The 21,812-nt window shown below is 54.5% G+C and overlaps 1 protein-coding gene across 3 annotated transcripts in view; it reads left to right on the top strand.

Annotated features, from left to right (window-relative positions):
* Positions 1–21,525, top strand: part of HRH2 (histamine receptor H2) — a 148,374-nt gene extending 126,849 nt beyond the window's left edge. For all 3 annotated transcript variants that reach the window (XM_074960199.1, XM_074960197.1, XM_074960198.1), the window contains exons 2-3: positions 7,161–8,835; positions 20,557–21,525. In XM_074960199.1, the coding sequence (XP_074816300.1) occupies positions 7,730–8,835; positions 20,557–20,743 (1,293 nt within the window). In that variant the 5' untranslated portion in view covers positions 7,161–7,729 and the 3' untranslated portion in view covers positions 20,744–21,525. The remainder of the gene's footprint in view (positions 1–7,160; positions 8,836–20,556) is intronic.
* The last annotated feature ends 287 nt before the right edge of the window (positions 21,526–21,812 follow it).

Genomic DNA, 21,812 nt, shown 5'->3' with positions numbered 1-21,812 from the left:
CTGGGGTTCACAGCTCCAAGTAGCTGCATCCTGCAAACTCCCATGTCCCTGGAGGACGGCTCAAGCTGCCTGCTCTTTGCTGGGCCCTTTGAATTGAGGAGGTGATGGCCCGGTGCTTGCAGTCCAGCTTCCCAGGTTCAAGCCAGGAGATCCGTAGGTTCTGTAGGGATGCAGAGGAGGGTTGAAATGAAAATATCCTTGGCCCAAACTCTGCCCAGGCCCCACCGCTTTCCTGGGACACCCGCTGAATTCCAGAATCTCCCTTTTCTTCTTTGGCTCTGTGTTTTCCAGTGTCATTGGGATGGGAAACAGCTGTGACCCCGCCCAGAGCAGAGACTCTCCCCATCATTCTGACAGGGAGCCCGTTCTCAGGAAATTGCCCCGTGGAAGAGATTCGGGTACCCGCTGCAGGCCTGTGCTCAGGCCGCAGGGTGGATGGAGCCTTCCCTTCCTCTTGCGCCTCTGTGCCAGGGCTGGGTGCAATCCAAGGCTTGGCAGTGCACAGGAACCAGTGAGCGCAGTGCCTTTCCCCTGCACTCCTGCATGTGGTGTTGCCTACCGGGGGCCCCCAGCAGCTGTGCCTGGGAGAGGTGCTTTCCACCCCATCCCTACTGCGAGCATCGAGAGCCCTGAACTTTTGCATGCTTAGCTGGCACGCTGGCCCTTTGAGGCTCTCATGTAGCAGAGAGGGACATTGGCTTCCCCTAGATTAGAGAGACCCAACTCCTTCCTGGTTGCATTGTGAAATGTGTTCTGCTCCCACTCTGATGCAGGAATGTAATTAACAAAGCAAGGAGACTCGCCTTCTCTTTTGTAATCCTGAACTAATTAGCAAAGCACCGGAGATGAACCTGTTAAAAGATGTTAACAGCCAGGTCAGCAGCCCATACATCCATGGAGCTGCAGCTTTAGGGCGGGTGGAGCTGAAATGTTGGTCTAGGAAGGAGGAGGTTACCCCATGCCAGCCTAATCTAGCCTCCCCAAGCCTAGGCTGGATTCGCCACACTGCTGAACTAATTACAGGCCTCTTGGATATTCAGAGTCTAACTGTTCCTTGTCAATTGTCTTCATGGCACTGATGTAATGATGGCTTCTGCACAGGTCATCTGCAGGGTTTGAACTCAGTCCCTTCAGCACCACCCTCTCCTGCTTGAGCTGAAGGAGTAATTCTGTTAGCTGCTAGCAGTAGTAGAGTATTATCCTGTAGTGGATAACGGGGTGTGACACACGTACATGCTGTTTCAGTGCGGTACACTGAATTCGACTTATCCAGCCACTGCCAGTTGGTTGTTGGTAGCAGGGAAAACAAGCTTTTCCCTTGGAAAAACCTTTCGGTAGGAGCAAGCCACCCTCCTCCTCCCACCAGTCAGCAGGTAGATTGTTATTAAGAGTGCTTTGCTCCTGCCTTAAACTTACTGCATGCTGTTGCTATGCACTGTTAAAAAGCTGCAGCGTTCCAGCCTAGAGAAGGCTGCTTTTCAGTGGCAGGTGAAGTGGTCACCGTGTATAGCTGTGTATCAACATCCATAAAGCTCTTTGGAATGGCAGGTTCTGCAGAAGCTGTGATGATGAACATTGTTCGCTCACCAGTACAGCTGCTGAAACATGATCAGAGATGCTCTTCCCCCAACCCAAGAGCTGAGGGTGTTGCTGCCACGCCCCTGGTGTGTCTCTGGGATGAAAGGGCTAATCTTCGCACCCAGGTTCGCTCGATGCACTGAGCTCCCGCTCTTGTGCCATGCAGGCCCATTCATCACCTTCTCGTACGTCTACAGAATCTTCCCTTCCGCGTCTTCCCCACAGCCAGATCGTTTCCCTGGGGAGAACGGGGACGTGCAGCACGCTTGCCCTATGTGCGCCCTAGCCCGGAGCTCGTTGCTTCGGCCTCCATTTTTCCATCATGCAGCACCAGGAAATCTGTGAATTATTTACTCATCTTATCTCTCAAACCCCGCCCTGTGCTTGGCTCTGGTATTTTTGACCTACTGCCAGTGCTATAAAGCATCTCTTTATGAATTTTACATTTTAATTGGATCTGTTTTGTTTTTTCCTGGCAGAGAGATTGAATTGGAGCATGAAAATTTACCTCAATCATCTCCCTGATCTGGCACATTTAAACACCTGGAGTTACTGCTCTTGCTTCATCTCTGCAGTAACTTTCCAAGGCTTCTCCAGTAACTGGGGTTCTGGGGCCAGGTCTTTGTGCTCTCTGCACGTGCATGGATTGCAGAGAGCTTCTTCCCATTTACACTTGGTAACTCTGTCCGCTTCAGTGGAGTTATCCAGGCCTGGGTCTCTCATTCTGTCCGCAGGTGGAAGTCTCTCCAGGCCCCTGATCGTTTCCATGTGGAACATACCCATCTGGGGAGAGAAGGAAGGAGGACGTATTGTCCTCTTCAAACCCAGTCCGTCTGAAAAGCCTTGAGGAAAGGGGGTCACTGCGCAATGTGTGAGATCACACGTTCACTTTTTCTTAAATCAGCGGATCTCAAAAAGGAGTACACGTACCCCTGGGGGTATGCAGATGTCTTCCGGGGATACATCAACTTATCTAGAGATTTGTCTAGTTTTACAACAGGCTGCATAAAAAGCAGTAGCGAAGTCAGTACAGACTAATATTTCATACAGACAATGACCTGTTCATACTGCTCTGTGTACAATACACTGACGTGTAAGCACAATATTTATATTCCAGTAGATTTATTTTATTTTTATACAGTAAAATGAGAAAGTCAGCAATTTGTCAGTAATAGTGTGGCTGTGACACTTTTGTATTTTTGTGTCTGATTTTGTAAGCAAGTAGTTTTTAAGTGAGGTGAAATTTGGGGATACGCAAGACAAATCAGTCTCCTGAAAGGGGTACAGTAGTCTGGAAAGGTTGAGAGCCACTCTCTTAAATATTCAGTGATACAAACCATTTCCTGGGAGGGAGGGAAATAGGTGAATCCTAGGTTGGAAACTGGGAAGTCCTGAGTTCTAATCCTGATTCTGACTTCCTCTGTGGCTTTGGACAAATGGGAGCTGCTTCCTGCCTCGGTGCCTCTGTTTCCCCTTCTGGGGGGAGATAAATAATGCTGCTTGGCTGCCACTCAGGGGATTGCAAGGGTCCATTAGCTCAAGTTTCAAAGTACTTTGGAGACAAATCCCATGATGATCAGCTGCCAAGCACTCTTTTGTGTTGTTGGGGTTTATTAGTGTTATCTTTACCCTATCTATTTCTGCTCTCCAAGTGAAGGACACGTCATTGTTTAGAGATTGTCAAGCCAGCCAGACACAGACCCTTCTACTGGCTTCTCCCAGGGGACAGTTCAGTAAGAGGAGGTTGTTTTCTGTTTTACTACACGAGACAGCGCAAGGAAAACATTGCTTCCTTTTCATGGTAATGGTATTTCTGAGCTCAGACAGGACTCTTGTGGGGACTTATTTATAAAATAGCCACACGCCAGCAGAAATGATCTTTCATCCGAGTGTAATTCTCTTGTTTGATTTTTAATCATAATAGAGTTTCATAGAATCACAGAATATCAGGGTTGGAAGGGACCTCAGGAGGTCATCTAGTCCAACCCCCTGCTGAAAGCAGGACCAATCCCCAACTAAATCATCCCAGCCAGGGCTTTGTCAAGCCTGACCTTAAAAATTCCTAAGGAAGGAGATTCCACCACATCCCTAGGTAACCCATTCCAGTGCTTCACCACCCTCCTAGTGAAAAAGTTTTTCCTAATATCCAACCTAAACCTCCCCCACAGGAACTTGAGACCATTACTCCTTGTTCTCTCCTCTGCTACCACTGAGAACAGTCTAGATCCATCCTCTTTGGAACCTCCTTTCAGGTAGTTGAAAGCAGCTATCAAATCCCCCCTCACTCTTCTCTTCTGCAGACTAAACAATCCCAGTTCCCTCAGCCTCTCCTCATAAGTCATGTGTTCAGCCCCCTAATCATTTTTGTTGCCCTCCGCTGGACGCTTTCTAATTTTTCCACATCCTTCTTGTAGTGTGGGGCCGGAAACTGGACACAGTACTCCAGATGAGGCCTCACCAATGTTGAATAGAGGGGAACGATCACGTCCCTCGATCTGCTGGCAATGCCCCTACTTATACAACCCAAAATGCCATTGGCCTTCTTGGCAACAAGGGCACACTGCTGACTCATATCCAGCTTCTCGTCCACTGTAACCCCTAGGTCCTTTTCCGCAGAACTGCTGCCTAGCCATTCGGTCCCTAGTCTGTAGTGGTGCATGGGATTCTTCCGTCCTAAGTGCAGGACTCTGCACTTGTCCTTCTTGAACCTCATCAGATTTCTTTTGGCCCAATCCTCTAATTTGTCTAAGTGCCTCTGTATCCTATCCCTACCCTCCAGCGTATCTACCTCTCCTCCCAATTTAATGTCACCTGCAAACTTGCTGAGGGTGCAATCCACACCATCCTCCAGATCATTAATGGAGATATTGAACAAAACCAGCTCGAGGACCGACCCTTGGGGCACTCCACTTGATACCGGCTGCCAACTAGACTTGGAGCCATTGATCACTACCCATTGAGCCCGACAATCTAGCCAGCTTTCTATCCACCTTATAGTCCATTCATCCAGCCCATACTTCTTTAACTTGCTGGCAAGAATACTGTGGGAGACGGTGCCAAAAGCTTTGCTAAAGTCAAGGAATAACATGTCCACTGCTTTCCCCTCATCCACAGAGCCAGGTATCTCGTCATAGAAGGCAATTAGATTAGTCAGGCATAACTTACCCTTGGTGAATCCATGCTGACTGTTCCTGATCACTTGCCTCTCCTCTAAGTGCTTCAGAATTGATTCCTTGAGGACCTGCTCCATGATTTTTCCAGGGACTGAGGTGAGGCTGACTGGCCTGTAGTTCCCCGGATCCTCCTCCTCCTCTTTTTTAAAGATGGGCAGTACATTAGCCTTTTTCCAGTCGTTGGGACCTCCCTCGATCGCCATGAGTTTTCAAAGATAATGGCCAATGGCTCTGCAATCACATCCGCCAACTCCTTTAGCACTCTCGGATGCAGCGCATCTGGCCCCATGGACTTGTGCTCGTCCAGCTTTTCTAAATAGTCCCGAACCACCTCTTTCTCCACAGAGGGCTGGTCACCTCCTCCCCATGCTGTGCTGCCCAGTGCAGTAGTCTGGGAATAGTCAGAAACTGTTTGGAAGAGACTTTACCCATTTCACTGGCAGGACTTCACTAGACCACATCACAAAACCACATGACTCTTATTAAAAGAAGTTACAGTCGTCTCTAACTATGTGCCATTATTGCGGCATTAACATGATTGTAAGCTGGGGGGCCTGGTTCTGCTCTTGTCGTCACGGGTGATACACCCGTGTAACTTCATTAATTCCAATAGCATGATTCCTGATTCACACCTGTGTAACTCAGAGGCAGAATCCAGCCTGCCGTGTCTTGTGCTGTGTCACTGCGCCATGTGGTCGTGTCTGGGGGGAGTGTAACGCAGCCGGGTAGCCTTTGCTCAAGAGAGCTCATGATCCAGCTAGTGGGAGCTGCTAGCGAAGACTGGAGTGCACTGGCAGAGGCGGGGTGGCCAACTCTTGCAACACTTGGTGTTTCTCTTCAAGCCCCAGCTGCTGACGTCGTGGGCTGATGGGAGAATTTCCCCTTTCGTTTTTAACTAAGGCCGTTTCTTGCCCTAGTGTTCTTGGACAAGCTTGAAAATGTGACCCCTCAAGGCAGGAGGCAAACAACAAGGCCCCCCAGATTTAGCATTTTTAAGCCAACCTCGCGATTTCTGTGGCTTCGTTTCGGGTTGCTGAACACTAGGAGTTTTCCGAGCCTCCCGGACCTGGTGCATGGCTCTGCCCAGCGGTGTCAGCTTTTCCATGCAATACCTTCACACACACACCTGCAAATAAGCACTTGGCTGCCCCCACTGCAGGTAACGAAACCCTAATGTGCAGACTATCCATACAACCAGGAACCACCTTAGCACTGCATGAGTCCATTCGCCCAGGCTGAGTCTCAGGGGAATAGTTACTTGATAGCGTTGATTAGGTTCACAGGAAATCCAATTTGTTTTTTAAGTTCACGCTTATTATTCTTACTGACTGAGCCCTGCAGGGGAAGGGAAGAATGATTTTGCTTGTTACAAAGAGAAGCTGATTGTTCCTGGTATGCATGGTGTGCTGGCAGGGCACAAGGAAAGAATGCAAGCGCCTCCCCCAAAGGACTTTATTGTTCTCATCCGGACAGACTAGTTGAGGGGCACATGTAGGGCAGCAGGTGTGTGTGTGTGTGTGTGTGTGTGTGTTGGAGGAGGGTGCCCGGGCATCTGTCAGAGTCACTGTTGAAAGGCTTTGCAGAAGAGCCTGCTTGGAAGCAGTACTGGAGAGAGAGACCGGTCCAAGCACAAATAGGCGACAGTTTCCTTCTCTGAGACATGTCCTTGGGAGTGCAGGCACTAACGTGCCTGTCTCCAACCCAGAACTTCCCAGAAATATGCCATGCAGATCAAAGGGGATTGTTTTCAGTTAAAGAGAGGTGCTGGATCAGGCGCTCCTAGGTGCCAGCTCAGGGCTTGGGAAGTGCAGGGAAGTTACTGGGTGGTGATGGTTCAAAGAACCAGCCAGGGACAACATCCTGGCTTCTTAAAGATGAACTTTCTTGCTCAGAGCAAAACGAGAGCAAAGACCAGCCTTCCCTTAACACAAAGGTCCGTTCTGCTGCCGGCCTGGAAACCTGCCATTTAGTGCTCTGTAGGGCGGAGAGCAAGATCTGGGGTCTGGATTCCAGCCGCTGGGCCGGAGTCTCCCCTGTCTTACGCTGATTTGATACCGGTGCAGCTCCATTGACTTCGGATCACGGCAGCTAACAGCAGCGTAAGCGAGCACTGGCTCCGGCCCCAGGTCCCCCACTTCCCAAGCGGCCGGCGGCGGGAGGCGGGAGGTGTGGGTTTGGTTTCTGGTCCATCTGTCCCTCCCTTCTCAAGGGGATTGATCTGAGTCCCCGAGAGGGACAGGCGAGCAGAGCAATGCCATGGAGTTGGCTGCAGGGGCCTCGCTTGGCGCAGCCATTGATGTTCCTGGGGTGGCTGGAACCCCCAAGTAGCCATTGCTGCTTTCTGCAGCAGACCCTCTGCCATGTCCCCATTGCACTGACTGCAGGCCTGATCTTGCCCTTTCCTTCCAGAGTCTGAGCGATGAGTAGTGGCTGCAGCTCAGGGCCAGAGGCATGGACCAGCCAGAAGGAATGATGTAGAAGAATCTCCCTCCCTACCTTCTCCAGCCTGACCATGTGGACGGAACCAGGCATGGTTGAGACCCTACGCGGCTCAGCCCCTCTTAATTTCTCAGAGAGGAGGAGGAGAAGAGCGAGGAAGAGGGAGAGATTGAGACTCAAAGGCAGCTGCCAGAGAGGCGCCTGGCAGCTAACGTACTGATCCCCAGCTGGTGCCGATACATGGGCATGATCTATGGGCGTTATTTCTGCATAGAGCCCACGTCCTTGCCTAGCTCTGGGTGCAGAGTCCCTGACTGGTTCCTGGCACCTTTACGGAGACAAAGAGCAAACAAGTGAACACAAATCTCTATGCCCAGAGTGTGGGTGCCCGAGTGCGAGGCTGGTTTGAGAAGGGCTCTGGGGACATTCGTTGTGGGCTCCAGCAGGACCCTTTATCCAAACAGCTGCAGAGCGCCGACAGAACTGGGACATCATGGTAGCCCAGACGGGAGAGGACTGATTGCCCACGCCTCCTTGCCATGGATCCATGTCAGAATGGCACAGCTGCTCTGAAAGGCTTGGGCTGCAAACCACAGACGGTGCTAATTGGGATCGTGCTCACTGTACTCATTGTGGTCATCGTCTGCGGCAATGTGGTCGTCTGCCTGGCTGTCTCCTTCAACCGCAAGCTCCGCAGCCTGACAAACTGCTTCATTGTCTCCTTGGCCGTTACCGACCTGCTGCTGGGCCTCCTGGTGCTCCCCTTCTCCGCCATCTACGAGCTCACGTGCGAGTGGCGCTTCGGCCCCACCTTGTGCAACATCTACATCAGCCTGGACGTCATGCTGTGCACGGCCTCCATCCTCAACCTCTTCATGATCAGCATAGACCGCTACTACGCCATCACAGCCCCGCTCCGCTACACCCAGCTGGTCACCCCTCCGCGGGTGGCCGTGGCCATGTTCGTCACATGGGTGGTCTCGCTGATGGTCTCCTTCCTGCCCATCCACCTGGGCTGGAACACCAACGGCACTGGTGTGCAGAACACAGGGTTGAGCAACAGCACGGAGTGCAAGCTGGCGGTCAACGCCGTGTATGGGCTGGTGGATGCCTTGCTCACCTTCTACCTCCCCTTGGTCGTTATGTGCATCATGTACTACCGGATACTCCGAATCGCCAGGGAGCAAGCCAAGAGGATCAAGCACGCCACCTGCTGCAAGGCCGTCAGCCCTGCGCTGCTCACCGTGAAAGAGCACAAGGCCACCGTGACGCTAGCAGCCGTGCTGGGGGCATTCATCATCTCCTGGTTCCCTTATTTCACAGTGTTCACTTACCGAGGGATGGAGGGGGACAAGGTGGATGAGACGTCCCAGTCCATAGTTTTATGGCTGGGCTATGCCAACTCAGCCCTGAACCCCATCTTGTACGCTGCTCTGAACAGGGACTTCCGGACAGCCTACCAGCGCCTGTTCCACTGTCGAAGGGTGGGGCCCCTCTCCAGGAGCACTCCCCTCGCCCCCACACATCTGCCCCGCTACCGGGGTAGAGCCCGCAAGCAAGCACTGAGCGTGCAGGAAGATAAGCCTCTGAGGATGCAGGTGAGGAACGGGAAGGAGAACTCACTCGCTCGAGAAGCCATGGAAAGGTAATGCTGCTTCCTCATGTTGGTCTGGTGGGGAGGTCCGGGATGGGGCAGGGGAGAGCAGGGACAGGAACATCACATGGCTTCAGCTTTATGTCCAAACTAGTTCTGGGCTTAGACTTGATTCTGCAATGCCCAAAGCACAGGGTACATACCCAGTAGGCTTGGATGCACAGTATGGCACAGGTAACAGCAGGGAGAGAACTCACTTCCCCTTGCTCTGGTAGCACGTGAGCGACAAGAGAATAGTCCCTTTGTAGTGTGCAGTATAGGGCCATGGACACGCAGTTGGGCAGTTCTGATTCCACCCACCAGAGGACAGTGGTAATAGCCAATTTGTTACAAGAGCAAATGTGAAATGACCCCTTCAGTCCCTCTGCCCCTTCCTGCAAGCATGTGAAGTTGGATAATAGGCTGGAGAAGATGGGGAGGATGGGGGCTAATAGGAACTAGCCAGGATTAGCTCAAGAGCCGTGTTTAGCTCCAGTGGGGGTGGACAGCTGGCTGCGTGTTCCCTTGCAGCCCTTTTGTTTGTTGCCTCTGGTACATTTCAGCTCTCTTCATGCTCTGCATCTTAAAGCAGGAGTGGCAGCAGCATCTACCGCTGTGGTTAGAGCATGAACACTGGGGCCTCGAGCAACGCAGCGGGACAGAGGGCGAGTGTATCTCCAGGGCAGAGACATCCTGCAGCACCTCCTTCAATTCTGGGACAAGGATTTGGAAGAGAATTGGGCTTTTCCACAGAACAGGGAACCCAGAGCATGGCCATCCGAGTCCCTACCTGTAGGGCAAGGATGAAGCTGGCATGTTCACAGCAGATGTATAAAGAAGTTAGATCAAACATAGAATAGTCTCGCGGGGAGATTGCAATGTGACCCTGCGCTTGAGAACCCCAAAACAGAGAGCGAGGAAACAGGCTGCTCCCTAAAACAGAGAAGCACAACTCCCCCTACCTTGCTTTACGCTGGGTCTTTCCACCCTAGCTGTCTGCTGCTGGAATCGGGCCACCCAGCTCCTGTGCCTTTCTCCGAGCCCCCTGCCTGCAAGCAGGGCCAGGAGATCCCTCAGCCTTACAGTGATACCACGTTCCAATGTACCCCAGCAGCTGATGCTAATAATGCAAGAGGCAACCATATAGGGTGACCAGACAGCAAGTGTGAAAAATGGGGGCAGGGGGTGGGGGGTCATAGGCACCAATATAAGACAAAGCCCCAAATATCAGGACTGTCCCTATAAAATCGGGACACCGGCTCACCCTAAAACCATAGCACCTGCCAGCTAAGGTGCCCACCAGTAAAAATACCATTTGCACATTACAGTGCCGTCTGCTGGAGGCTCTCGATGTACTTTACCGACACTCTGAATGAGCCTCGCAGGGAGGGGGTGAGTTCTTCTCTGCACGTTCAGGTCTGGCTACCCTTCAAATGCTACAGCCGCTGCCATGCGTCAGCGTAGGCAGGAGCTACGCCAAAAGATGGGGGTGTCACGGGCTCTTGTTTCCGATAAGCTGCTTTAACCACAAGCCTGCAGTGCTCCACGTGCAGGTTTCTATTGCTGGTGAGTTCAATCCACAAGCGAGTTCTGCTTATGTTTCCAAGAAGAGTCCAGTACAAGAGTTCATGCAAATTAGGCCATTTCTCAGCATCTCTGACTCAGAGCCCCATCCCGTACGCTGACCACCATCACTTCCATATTGATCCAGACGAGCAGTGGAAGGGGGGCCTGAGGCAGAGGTGCCTGGAAACTCCTAAGGTTGCTGCAACCAGGAGAGGCTAGGGCAGGTTACCTTGCGAGGCTTCACCAATGTGCAGGGCAGAGCCACAGCTGTGAGCTCTGAACCAGGCCCTGCCAGCTCCCCTGTTCCCCAGAGCCCGGGGAGGGGAGTCTAAGGGATGGAGGGAGCGCTGATCTTCCCACTCCTGTGAAAGAGAAAGAAAAAGGGAAAGAATGCAGCTTGTTTTCCTTCCTCGCTGCGAGTGATTCCTGCTCCTTGCAGGCCTTTCATCTGACCCCTGGGCTGCAGCCCGATAAGCGGCTCAGAAACGTTCCACCCAGCAGATAGTGCGTACTCTCCCCGCCGCCTTTCCTGGGAGCGCCAACAAAGGGCCGATTCTTGGCTGTATCCTGGCTGACGCTGGTGGTGGAGAAGCAGGGAGCAGGTTTCCTAGCCCATGGCTGGAGAGTATCACTCCGGGGCTGTGCCCTGCCCCAGCCTCTGCCGCGAGTGGTGCTGCTCACCCCTGTCCCAGAGTGCTCCGTACATGTCCTCAAGCACCCACTGAAGGTACAAAAGGCTGGACCCAACGAGGTAGCCTCGCAAAGAGACCCTGGAGGAGCAGCTGGTCCAAGCACCAGTGCCTCATTGCTGAGAGCCCCAGGGCCCACTGCACCTGCTGTGATTGTAGGACATCCCCTTCCCACCGCCAGGCTCAGCCCAGTGCGTCCGTGCTCTCCTCTGGTCCCAGCTGATACAGGCTCTTGCCTACAGCAAGCTCAACCTTTAGACGTCTGGAGTGGGGATCTGCACCGGGTCTCCACTGCTGTGTAGTCAAAGCTCTGCAGCCTGACCTGCTTTACAGGGCTGGTTCTGGTGAGTGCCGGTTCTGAAAGGCCATCTTCCGCCAAGCAGAACTGGGAGAGGAAACTCTGCTTCCAGGCAAGGAGCACTCTGTTTATTTGTAATAGCTTCGTGATTTTAATTTGCTTGTTAATTGTAACTTTGATCGGTGCTTTTCCCTGGTACGATTTGGGCAGAGCCCTCTGCAGTGCTGAGAGCAGGAGAGGGAAGGCAGGGCAGAGAGTCACAGACCTCGCAGCCAGGGGGAAGGGAGGTCCTCTTCCACCTGCAGTTGGTTATTGGGAAGTCGCCTCCAAGGAGGAGCTGGAGGAGAAAGGTCAAGGCTCACTCATTTCCATGGCCTTTTGAAAGCTGTGGGAGCAGCCAACTCCCATTTCCCCTACTCCTGCCTGTCTCCTTTGCAGATACCGGATCCCAGCCACCCTCTGTCTGGCCTAGTGGCCTTGCTCTGGGCCGTGGAGGCAGGCAGGTCTGGGTCCCTCTGCATTCATGGCTCTTCATTGTGCATTTGATAGCGAGGGTGAAAGGGGAGGAGCTATTCAGCATCTCTCAACCCTTCATTCCAGGAGATCAAGTAGATCTCATCACAGAGGGAAATAGGATTTGAAGCTTTTCCATTGCTGAATTCTCTTGGAGCAGGATGGGGAGGAGTTTTCACTCCTGCTCAGGTAGCCGGGAGGCCTGGATGCCAGGAAGCTGTCTGGGCTGGATGGCTACAGACAGATCTGAAAGGGGATCAGGATTGGAAAATTCTGGCTACATTTTCTTTTGAAAATGAAGGTACCTGTTTAACACATATGCTTACGCGTGTTTACACAGAGAGGGAGAGAGAGAGCGAGAGCACTGATTTCAATTACACACACATTCCCCTAGCCAGCATTTGGCCTGAGCGTGATGGGAACTAGCCCCAGTTGTAGGCAGAAGCGCAACAAAGGGATTGCTAAAAGAAAAGGAGCTGAGATGCCAGAAATCCCAATTTTCCAGCCAAAAGAGGAGGGCAGGGATAAAGAAACCCAAGTACCCTTGGGAAAGCAAAGTGAACTCTGCTCTCCCCATGGCATGAGATTGGCAAGGACTCACTTCTCAGGAAATTTTACTGGGCTAAGAAAAGCTCCTGCCAGCTGGGAGGAGATTGGTTCCTGCTAACTGGAGCCACCAGAGAGGCGGGGAATGGATAGTGCTGGTTTATTTGCACGGGGAGATGCTGCTCTTGAAATATGTGGAGGGTGTAGGACTAGCCTGGCTGGCTCTGAGACCTGACCTCGATCCCTGGTAAATTTCAGTGAGGCAGCAGCAGACCCAGGTTTCCTGGATCACGATGCAAAGGCTGGGTGTGAGCTCGGCTGCAGCCGGGTCATGGTACTGTAGAGTTATTAATTATTATTTTGTGTCTGACCAGAGCATCGTGAGAGGCCCCAGTGAGATCATAGCTCCAAGGTGCCAGGTTCTGGGAAGACATGGAGTGAGAGACAGGCCCTGCCCTGAAGAGTTTAACAAAGTGTCATTATCCCCATTGTATAGATGGGGAAGTGAGGCACAGTGAGATTTGGTGATTCACCAGGAGAGTCTTTGGCAGAGGCAGGGACTAAGCCTAGGGCCCCTGAGTCCCGGTCCAGCCCCCTGACAGACTCTCCCCTGAAGTAACATATTCTGGCCTGGTCTTCTCGAGTCTCTCTCCGGGTTATCCCCGCAAGAGAGAGGAAAAGTGTCACCATGAAAGCACCAGCTTGAAACTGACAGAGCAGCACTAGGGCCATCCGCCATCCCAGGGAGAGCCCAGAGCCCGTTTGAAATGCAGCATCGACCTCAAACAAGCTGCTGCCGAGTGAAGTGGTACGATCGATGTGAAACCACAAGAGGAGGAGCTGAGCCCAGACTCAACCTGCAGCTCGCTGCACGGGAGAGCACTAGTCACGCTGGGTTTTCTCTTTTTCCCCCATCCCAGGAGGGATTCTCTTGAGCCCCACTCACCCATCCAGGGGCCTTCTCCACCTCCCCCTTACTGACAAAGAGGCTGCCTGGCTCTCTGGCGGTGGGAGGAATGGACAGGGAGGGGCTGGTTCTCCCCTCGTTTCTCCCCACCCGTAGCAGGAGCAGCGGGCCCCATCCGTGGCAGTACCTCCGTGTGGAAGGGGGTGAGCTCAGGAGCAGGGCTGGAGCCTCCAGAGCCCCAGCTCAGCACCCTACTGAGTGCCGCCAAGCCCTGCCAGCCTGGTCACTGTACTGCAGGCCCCCCTGTGTCTCGCCGGGGGTGCTCTAAGCTCGGGCGCAGCCCTGTGCTCCAGTCCAAATCTCCCATCCCCCACCTGCCCCAATGACACCGCGGGGTGGGCCAGTACTGGGCACTTGTTTTGGTACATGCTAAGGCTGCAGGGCAGACAGGCTAGAGGCAGCCCACGAGGGGCCCTGACAGGGACCCCCCGCCAGCTCCACGGGTGGTAGAAAAGCCAGGTGTCGGGACGGGGGGAGCTGTTTGCAGAGCTAGGGCCAATGGGCTGGGATTTCTTGGCACATTCTGTCGCAATGGGGTGTGGCCCCCTCCCTCAATATGGTCCCATCTCTCCTAGGCATGGGGAGCTAAGGGGGGCGAACCGAGGATCAAAAGAAAACCCAGCAATAGACCGGCAAATGGCACCAAGTGCCAGTAATAGTGAACAGTGAGCACGGGAGCCCCAAGGACCTGTGGTCTCCTAGGAGGACGCTGCAGAGAGGGCCAGTTATTAGCTGTGTTGGTGCCCCCTTTGAAGGGGATGTGGGTCTTTCCGTCCTAGAGCTGGGAGCCTGCTTCTTCCCAAGGGAGGGAATTCCATGGTGACAGACACCCGTGCCCCACTGCACCGGGGGGAGATGCTCCAGCAGAGCTTGAACGCTGCAAACGTCTCCCCGTCTCTGGGGGCTGCACTGCAGCGCCTGGCCTGGGAGATGGGTGCAGAGCAGGGACCAGCAGCCCTGCAGGCACCCTCCCCACACCTTCTGTATTGCATGGATGTTCAAAAGCCGGGTGACAATGTCTTGATCTAGAAAGCACAGCCTGCACTGGAAACTGCACACTAAAGCCCCAGCAGCTGCAGCCCCAGGGTCATTCTGAATGGTCACCAATGGTCGAAACCAGTAGTCCCCAAACTTCTTCGGCCGTGCCCCCCACTTACCCCTAATGGAATCTGTCCAGACCCCCTGGGACCTGTGGTCACGAGTGTGGCTGGGAGCCAGGGCTGTAGCTGGGAGTGGGGCCACAGTCGGAGCCAGGAGCTAAGGTCGGGGGCTGGAGCTACAGCCAGGGCTGGGGGCAGGACAGGAGCCAGACCAGAGCTGGGGACTGGCCTTGGCCCCACCACACCACACTAGGAGGGCGCACCCCCACAGTTTGGAGACCACTGGTCTAAACAGATGCAACTCTGCTGACTTCAGTGGCATAGATAAATTCAAGAACTAGATAAATTCCTGGAGGATAGGTCCATCAGTGGGTATTAGCCAGGATGGGCATGGATGGTGTCCCTAGCCTCTGTTTGCCAGAAGCTGGGAACGGGCGACAGGGGATGGATCACTTGATGATTCCCTGTTCTGTTCATTCCCTCTGGGGCCCCTGGCACTGGCCACTGTCGGAAGACAGGACACTGGGCTAGATGGACCTTTGGTCTGACCCAGTCTGGCCGTTCTTAGCTTGGGTGCAGCAGAGAGCAGAGTGCAGTGTTAGCAAAGGGGCCACTTTCCATGATCTTGTAGCCGCAGCTGGTCTGTTCTAACTGGGTCAGGACTGAGGAGCTAATCATCCTATTTATCTGAACACGGAAATACAGATACCAGGATTGGTCCAAAGTTGAATTCAAAACTAGATGGTTTCATTTTGCCCTGGCCGTAGTGCACTCCCCTGCAGTCTGCTGGATTCTTTGTCACAGCTGAGCATCAGCAGGAGAGACCAACATCTGTGATACTCTGTTAAACTCAGAACCTCCTGAAATAAGAGAGACCCCTTTTCCCAAGGGGTCAGCCCCCCACAGCTCCCAGTCTGGCACCTAAAGAAGAGGGCAGGTTTTCAAAGGAGCTCAGCTGATTGGAGCTGCTGGGGCTGAATTATTTGGACACTCTGCTGTGTTCAGTGCAGGGCCCGAGTGGGATCGGCTCTCTGGAAAATCAGTCTCAAGTGGGCGTGCTGGGTACCGCTGGAAATGTGGCCCATTGGCCTATGGTAGGGCAGAGATCGAGAATGGATCAGCAAATGCTGCACGTGTTCTCCGACAATGATGCCATTCAATGGGATGCCACCACCAGCAACAGAGAGTTCAAATCTGGCGGCTCCATCTGCAAACAGAGAGAGAAGGGGGGAAGGCGACACAAATCACTCGAGCCCTGGAGAGATTTCCAGGAGACGAGAGGGGAAGGAGTGGGATGGCTAGAGAGGAGCTGACTAAAAGGCGACATGACTCAGATATGGAAAATGATGAGTGGGACAGAGGAGGGACCTCCTCCTCACCTCTCGCTAAACACCGGGCAAAGGAAAGGGAGCTCATTTAAAACTGCTCAGAGGAAATGCTGTTCTGTTTGCACAGCTCATCATTCACTTGGAACTCCCTGCCACTAGAATCTAGCCAGGCGAAAGCTTAACCGCTTCGGACAAGGCCTGGACATTTCTATCGCTCGCGGGACATCCACAGTGATATGCGCGAGGTTAAAAATGTATAAAAGGTTTAAATGTCAACCAGGAACGGAGAGAGGCCGGGTAGCAAACAGCCCAGCCACACTAGCGAATGGCACCCTCCCACACCCACCAACACGCAGTCAGACCCCTGCTCCCTCCCTGCAGCAGGCCAGGCCAGCGTGCTCGGTGGCACTCGGGGAGATGTAGTGACCTGTGAGATGTGGGAAGAGAAATGCTCCTTCACTGGGGAAATAACCACATTACCGGCCACAAATGGGGCTGGTTTGAGTTGCCCAGCGGTCACTGTCATCCTGGTTCCTCTCCAGCCTGCTCCACTCTCTCCCGGCGCCAGGTGATGCAAACCAGAGTGCCGGGGGCCCTTCTGGCTCTGGTGCCGCAGAGACACGGGCGAGTAAGAGGCAGCAGCCCGGAGCCTCGGCGGAACACCGAGTGTCGCCGAGTGACTGAGTGATTTTTTTTTATTTTTTGTCTTTAATTGAATCCTCTCCAGCGCTGGAGTTTTTCCCTGAGTCTTGGCCAGCCCGCTGCAGTAGGCTCCGCTCTGGGACACGCACTCAGCCTTTGATTCCTGGCTGCCCTCCTCCAACAGCCAATGAGGACAAACGTTAGAAGGTCACAGTTAGATTTGCCACAGGGGGAAGCCTAAAGGCAGAGGTGGGGGCCACTGGGTGAGTACCTGGACAGCGATGCGCAGTGGGTGAGCTTGGAAAGGGCTAACACGTGCTCTCCCGTGTGCTTTCGGTTGCGTTTCCTCCCTTCCCCCAACTGGCCCACAACCCCCACTGCTCTGCGTGCCAGGGGCTAGTCTAGCCGGGCTAGAAAGCAGGAGGGGAGCTAAGCTGTGTTGAGTCTGGGGCTGGCGGGCTCTGCCTCTGCATATGAAAGGGGAGAAGAGCACAGGCCCCTTCCTCCCGGAGATCTATTCCTGGCTCGTCTTGGTGGACGGGTTAGTGTAGATCAGCACCCAGTGGAACTGATTGACAGGCCAGATGAATCAGTTTGACGTACTTCCATCTCCTGGTAACAGGCCTAGAGTGGATCTCTTTGCCAACGACACCAGGGCACAGCTGCCCCTCTCAGCCACTGACAAACCTGCAACTCCCACCTGCACTGGAAGAGTCTTCAGCCGTTTCCAGCAGGCTGATTACTTTCCACTGACTATCCAGTTGGCCTGCCCCAGGCTATTCTGCCTCATTTCCAGGGCTAACCCCGGTGGGATAATGGGAACTGACGCTGTCGACCGCAGAAGTGGCTGCATTAAGAAATCACGCTGCGGGAGCACTTGGGATGATTGCCTTTCTCCAAGCCCATTCCAGCCGCATAAAGATACCAGAAGCTCTGGCACACTGGTTTTAGGAACCGCGCCAGGGCAGCGGGCTTGCTGCAGCTTGCCGTCATTAGCCCTTCTCCCATGCTCCCCGGCTGTGGGGTGAGGCTTTTACAGCTGGCCCCTGCGGTTCTGTGCGTGCCGATGCCTATAAACACCGCGGAAAGCGGGGCTGGGTCACACATGGAAAACAAGACATTTGCAGCAGGAGACTTTCTTTACCCTCCATTGGAAAAGCTGGGCAGGGCTCCGGCAGCTAAGGTCACAGTCACCTCTGCCGGCTGTCCCACACGGCCGCCGGCTGATAATGCGGCCTCTGCTTTATTGACTGTGTCGCGGGGCAAACAGCTGGGTCACCTGTCTGCTGAGAGCTAGATACGGTGGTTCTGCTGGCTCCACACCAGGCCCCTGTAACCTTGGACATGGTCACACTGTGCCGGGGGACCGGGCTTTGATTCCCAAGGGGCGGTGCAGCCGGCCTAGTGACGGGCTCCCTCCCTGCGCTAGCAAGCCAAGCAGGCTGGGCAAGTGCAGTGCCCGAGGCTCTTAGGGCTTTGCCACAAGGACCACTGGTCTGCAGGGCACCTGGGGAATCACGGAACGGCTGCTGGATGTGTGGGGGCAGCTAGCTGAGTGTAACTTTAGCGTGTCAAGGCCACATGCACCCAGAGGCCCACGCACAGCGGGGACACAGGCTAGCGCTGCAAATTGCCAACCCCACGCTCTGGCTAGGAGGCCGGCTGGGCAGTTCCTGAGGCCTCTGCTCAGCCCCTCCAGCCGATTCCCACCTCCGCCAGGAGCGGGGCACTCTGCTGACTGTTTGAAAGCTAGCGCCTGCTCCCTCGAGGGGGAGGACAGCATTGAGTGCTCGGGGAACAACAGGATCGAGGGAGTCACCCAAGCGCACCCGGAGTCCAGCAATCAGCTCGAAGCTCCATAATTGCAGGAGACATCTCTGGCAGGAAGCCGATTCCAGCTCTGCAGCTTCCGCCCTTGGGCTTTGCTGGATCTTAACCCAAAATAAATTTCCAGCAATTTTCTGTCCATCTTTTGCTGCTGGCTTCCTCCTCCCTAGCCTTCTGTTCTCTCTCTCCCTTCCCAGGGGAGCCTGTCACCCAGAGCCTGGCAGACGCACGGCAGAGGACATGGGCACTAGCTGCAGGAGACATTCCCCAAAGTGCCCAGCCTAGGGGAAGGAGACTTGATTATGGCCTGAGTGGGTAGAACAAATCCACTCCATCTCTCCCCCCAGACTATGCTATAGTGCAAAGCACAGGCTGAAAAGGGGGAGGATGGTATTTGGCATCTCTCTAAGGCCTTTCGTGGGAGGATAGCACTGAAAGTGTCATTAATTATCACCATTTTACAGAGGGGAAACTGAGGCATGGAGCGGTTCAGTGATTTTTCTCAAGGCCACACACTGAATCAGTGACAAAGCTAGGATGAGGTTACAGATGTCTCAAGTTCCCATCTCTGGTTCTTACCACTAGGTGACACTCCCCCTGTTGAGTTGCTCAGTTCAATGTAACAGAACAGGACATGGCACGCAGCTGGGAAATGCCAAGTCAAAGCAGGCCAGTGGTCCGACCGTGTGGACTCCTCTCCCTGACAAAGCCCCAGGCCAAATGCTGCCAGGGAGGTGTCAAGCCCATTTGCACAATCCTGGGCCGCAGGGCGTAATGTGCTCAGCCCTGACACAAGAGTCTGGGTCTCCCTGAGCAGTCCCCTCCCACCCGTTAGTGCACATGCCAGTGTCATTCAGATCTGCTCTTTGAAACCCTCTAGACTCAATTCCTAATAGGTCTCTCCCTGCAGTACATGGAAAGCAGCTGAGCCACTGGAAGGTGGCTGTTTTGTACTTCCCCCCTCCGTGTAGCAAGTGCCTGCTGTACCAGGTCTGGGTTCTGGGGGTGAGGCCAAGCTACCAGCCCTCCCTCCGTGGACCTGGAACCGACATGAACTCATCACACTGAAAGGAAGGAGATCTTAGACCTGAGCGGGAGCAGATCTGAGCTCCTCACTTGGCCAAGGATTTCCTCTCCGAGCGGAGTGGGCGATGAAGGGAAGTGCCACATGCACTCACACCAATCTGAAACCTGCCTTGGGCGTAGCCCAGTCTGGAGCTCGACGAGCAGGAGTCCCTGTGAGACGCAGCTGGCACCAGATTGCGTATTTGATTTCAGCCAGCTATTCACGGGGGGTTGTTTGGAAACCTCCGTCACCCAGTCAGGGAACAGGAACAGCACCCTGTGACGCTCCACTGCTGGCCAGCCCAGGGCAAACGCTGGCGTTCAAATCCGGAATCTGCACCAGGATCCGTAGAGCTGGAAAGTCCCGGCTCACTTAGAACAACAGAGGCCCAGGGGACAGAAACAGAAGCAAAGTTCAGTGAATCCATAATTCCTGGCACAGTGGCCAGATGATGGTGCCGGGTCACTCCCACACCTTCTCAGGGGGGTCAAAATGCAATGGTAACACTCGGCACACGCATCGCTCTTCCCGCCTGGAACTGTGCTCCTGATGGTGTTCCCAGCCTGGGCCCCCCTCTGCTGCTGCAAGGCAGGAGCGTGGGAATGGCCAGGGAGGTCAGCAAGTCTCATAAGGGGGTACAGCCATTCCTCTGGCCCCAGCACCCAAAACACCGACTCCGAAAGCTGGGATTTCCCTACACACACACCCCAAACTCCCCCATTTCCCCCCATCGTGGTCAACTAGATACAGTGTTGCCAATTGAATCCTTTTCCAACCCCCGACCCCATAAATTTGAACACCCCCTAGAGACAGCCAGAGAGGGGACACCCCGGAGGGACCATTTTCAGGGGCTTGGGGACGGTAACTTGCTGCTGTTCGTGTGTGATGCTGAGGGTCCTGCCTTGTTCTTTATGTCCATGCGTCCCTGGTCCCCGCTGCTGTCCCATGGCTTCGGATGGGTGGGTGAAGCTGCCAGGAGCTATAACACATGCTGTGCTCAGAACTTGCCCTTGGCTTTTCCTGCACTCGCTGCCCTTTCCCCAAGGTTTCCTGCAACCTCCGCTTCAATTTGAACCGAGGAAAGGGGCTCTGGGAATGGGGGCAGACAGGGGAGCTAGGAGGTAAAACTAAACACCGGCCGTAGCACGTGTCAGGCAGATCTAGTGAGATCCACCCTTGTTCTCTCCCCAGGAGTCCCACCCCATCCTGTGGCTCGACCTCCTCCACCATCCTGTCCTGCTGGAGAGGCCTCTGGCTGGCCAAGTTCCTTCCCAAGAGGGACATGTGGATCCCGGAGTGTGAGGAGCCGGCGACAGAGCTGCAGAAGAGGGTGAAGCCCCCAGCGTCCCCGAGGGTCATTTACTGTCTTTTCTCCTGAGCCAGGATGGATGGCCCAGCGGAGTGCTGAATGCCGTCAATACCGGACAAGCCTTGCTCAGGACCCAGAGACGCAGCCGAGCACCACATCCAGCATCTCGCTCTCCACAGGCGGATCACTGGGGGCTGTTTGCAACCCCAGGGACATGGATCTGTAACATAATCCACCATTCTGTGTGGGTGTGCTCCTGGGTGGGCATGGCTGTGTGTGCGCGCAGGGGTATGTCTGTACGCAGCCCGTGTGGGCACAGCTGTGGGTGTGTATGCACACGTGCACGGCTCTGTGCTCACGCACAAACCCGCCTGTGCACTAGGGTGCAGGCAGAAGGAAGGGCTCACACCCGCCTCCTCCCCACGCAGGCTGGATCCATCTGATCCCTGGTTCTTGTTCCCACCCCAGATGTGGGGCAGAGTGGCAAGAGAGGAGGGGAAGAGAGACCCTACCCCCCTTGCATGTGCCCCAGCAAAGCGAGCTCTGGGGGCCAGCACGGGCTCTCCCTGCCCGCACCAGTGCATTGTCCTTGTCTCCCGATGTCTCTGTTAATTCCCCTTGTCTAATTCGAATGTCCCTTTCTCCCAAGCACCCTGAACAGCTGCACATGTCCCAGGTCTCCCCACGGCCTAACCCCCTGGTGTCCTGGCTTCACACACCCAGCCAAGGGGCAGGGCCAGGTCAGCCTCCAGCGAGGAGTGTGGGTCGGAGGAGAACACAGAGGCAGGACGAGAGCCCCAGGAAGTGGATCCCAGAGCAGAAGGCCTGGAGCTGGGGGGCAGAGAGATGAAAGGGTCAGCGGGGGCGAGGGGCGTGACTCCATTGCATGGTACTGGGACATCAGCTCTGCTCGTGGGTTTTGCTGTGTCCACAGCAGCCCAGCCGGGTATCTCTGAAGTGCTGGCCCAGACGGGGCTGAGACCTGTCCCAGGGGGATTGGGCGGTGGGGGTGGGGGGGTTTCAAGAGGCAGCCGGCAAAGGGCCAATCTGGACAGTGCCTGAGATGACAGATCTGGGGCAGGGAGCTCGTGGTGGCAACACGTGATTGTGTCTATGCCTCTGGGTGTCGTTTATCAGC

The sequence above is a fragment of the Natator depressus genome, chromosome 8 (genome assembly GCF_965152275.1).
Source record: "Natator depressus isolate rNatDep1 chromosome 8, rNatDep2.hap1, whole genome shotgun sequence".
NCBI classification, from domain to species: Eukaryota; Metazoa; Chordata; order Testudines; family Cheloniidae; genus Natator; species Natator depressus.
Note: the sequence above shows the minus strand (reverse complement) of the source record. Positions and strands in the feature narration are given on the sequence as shown.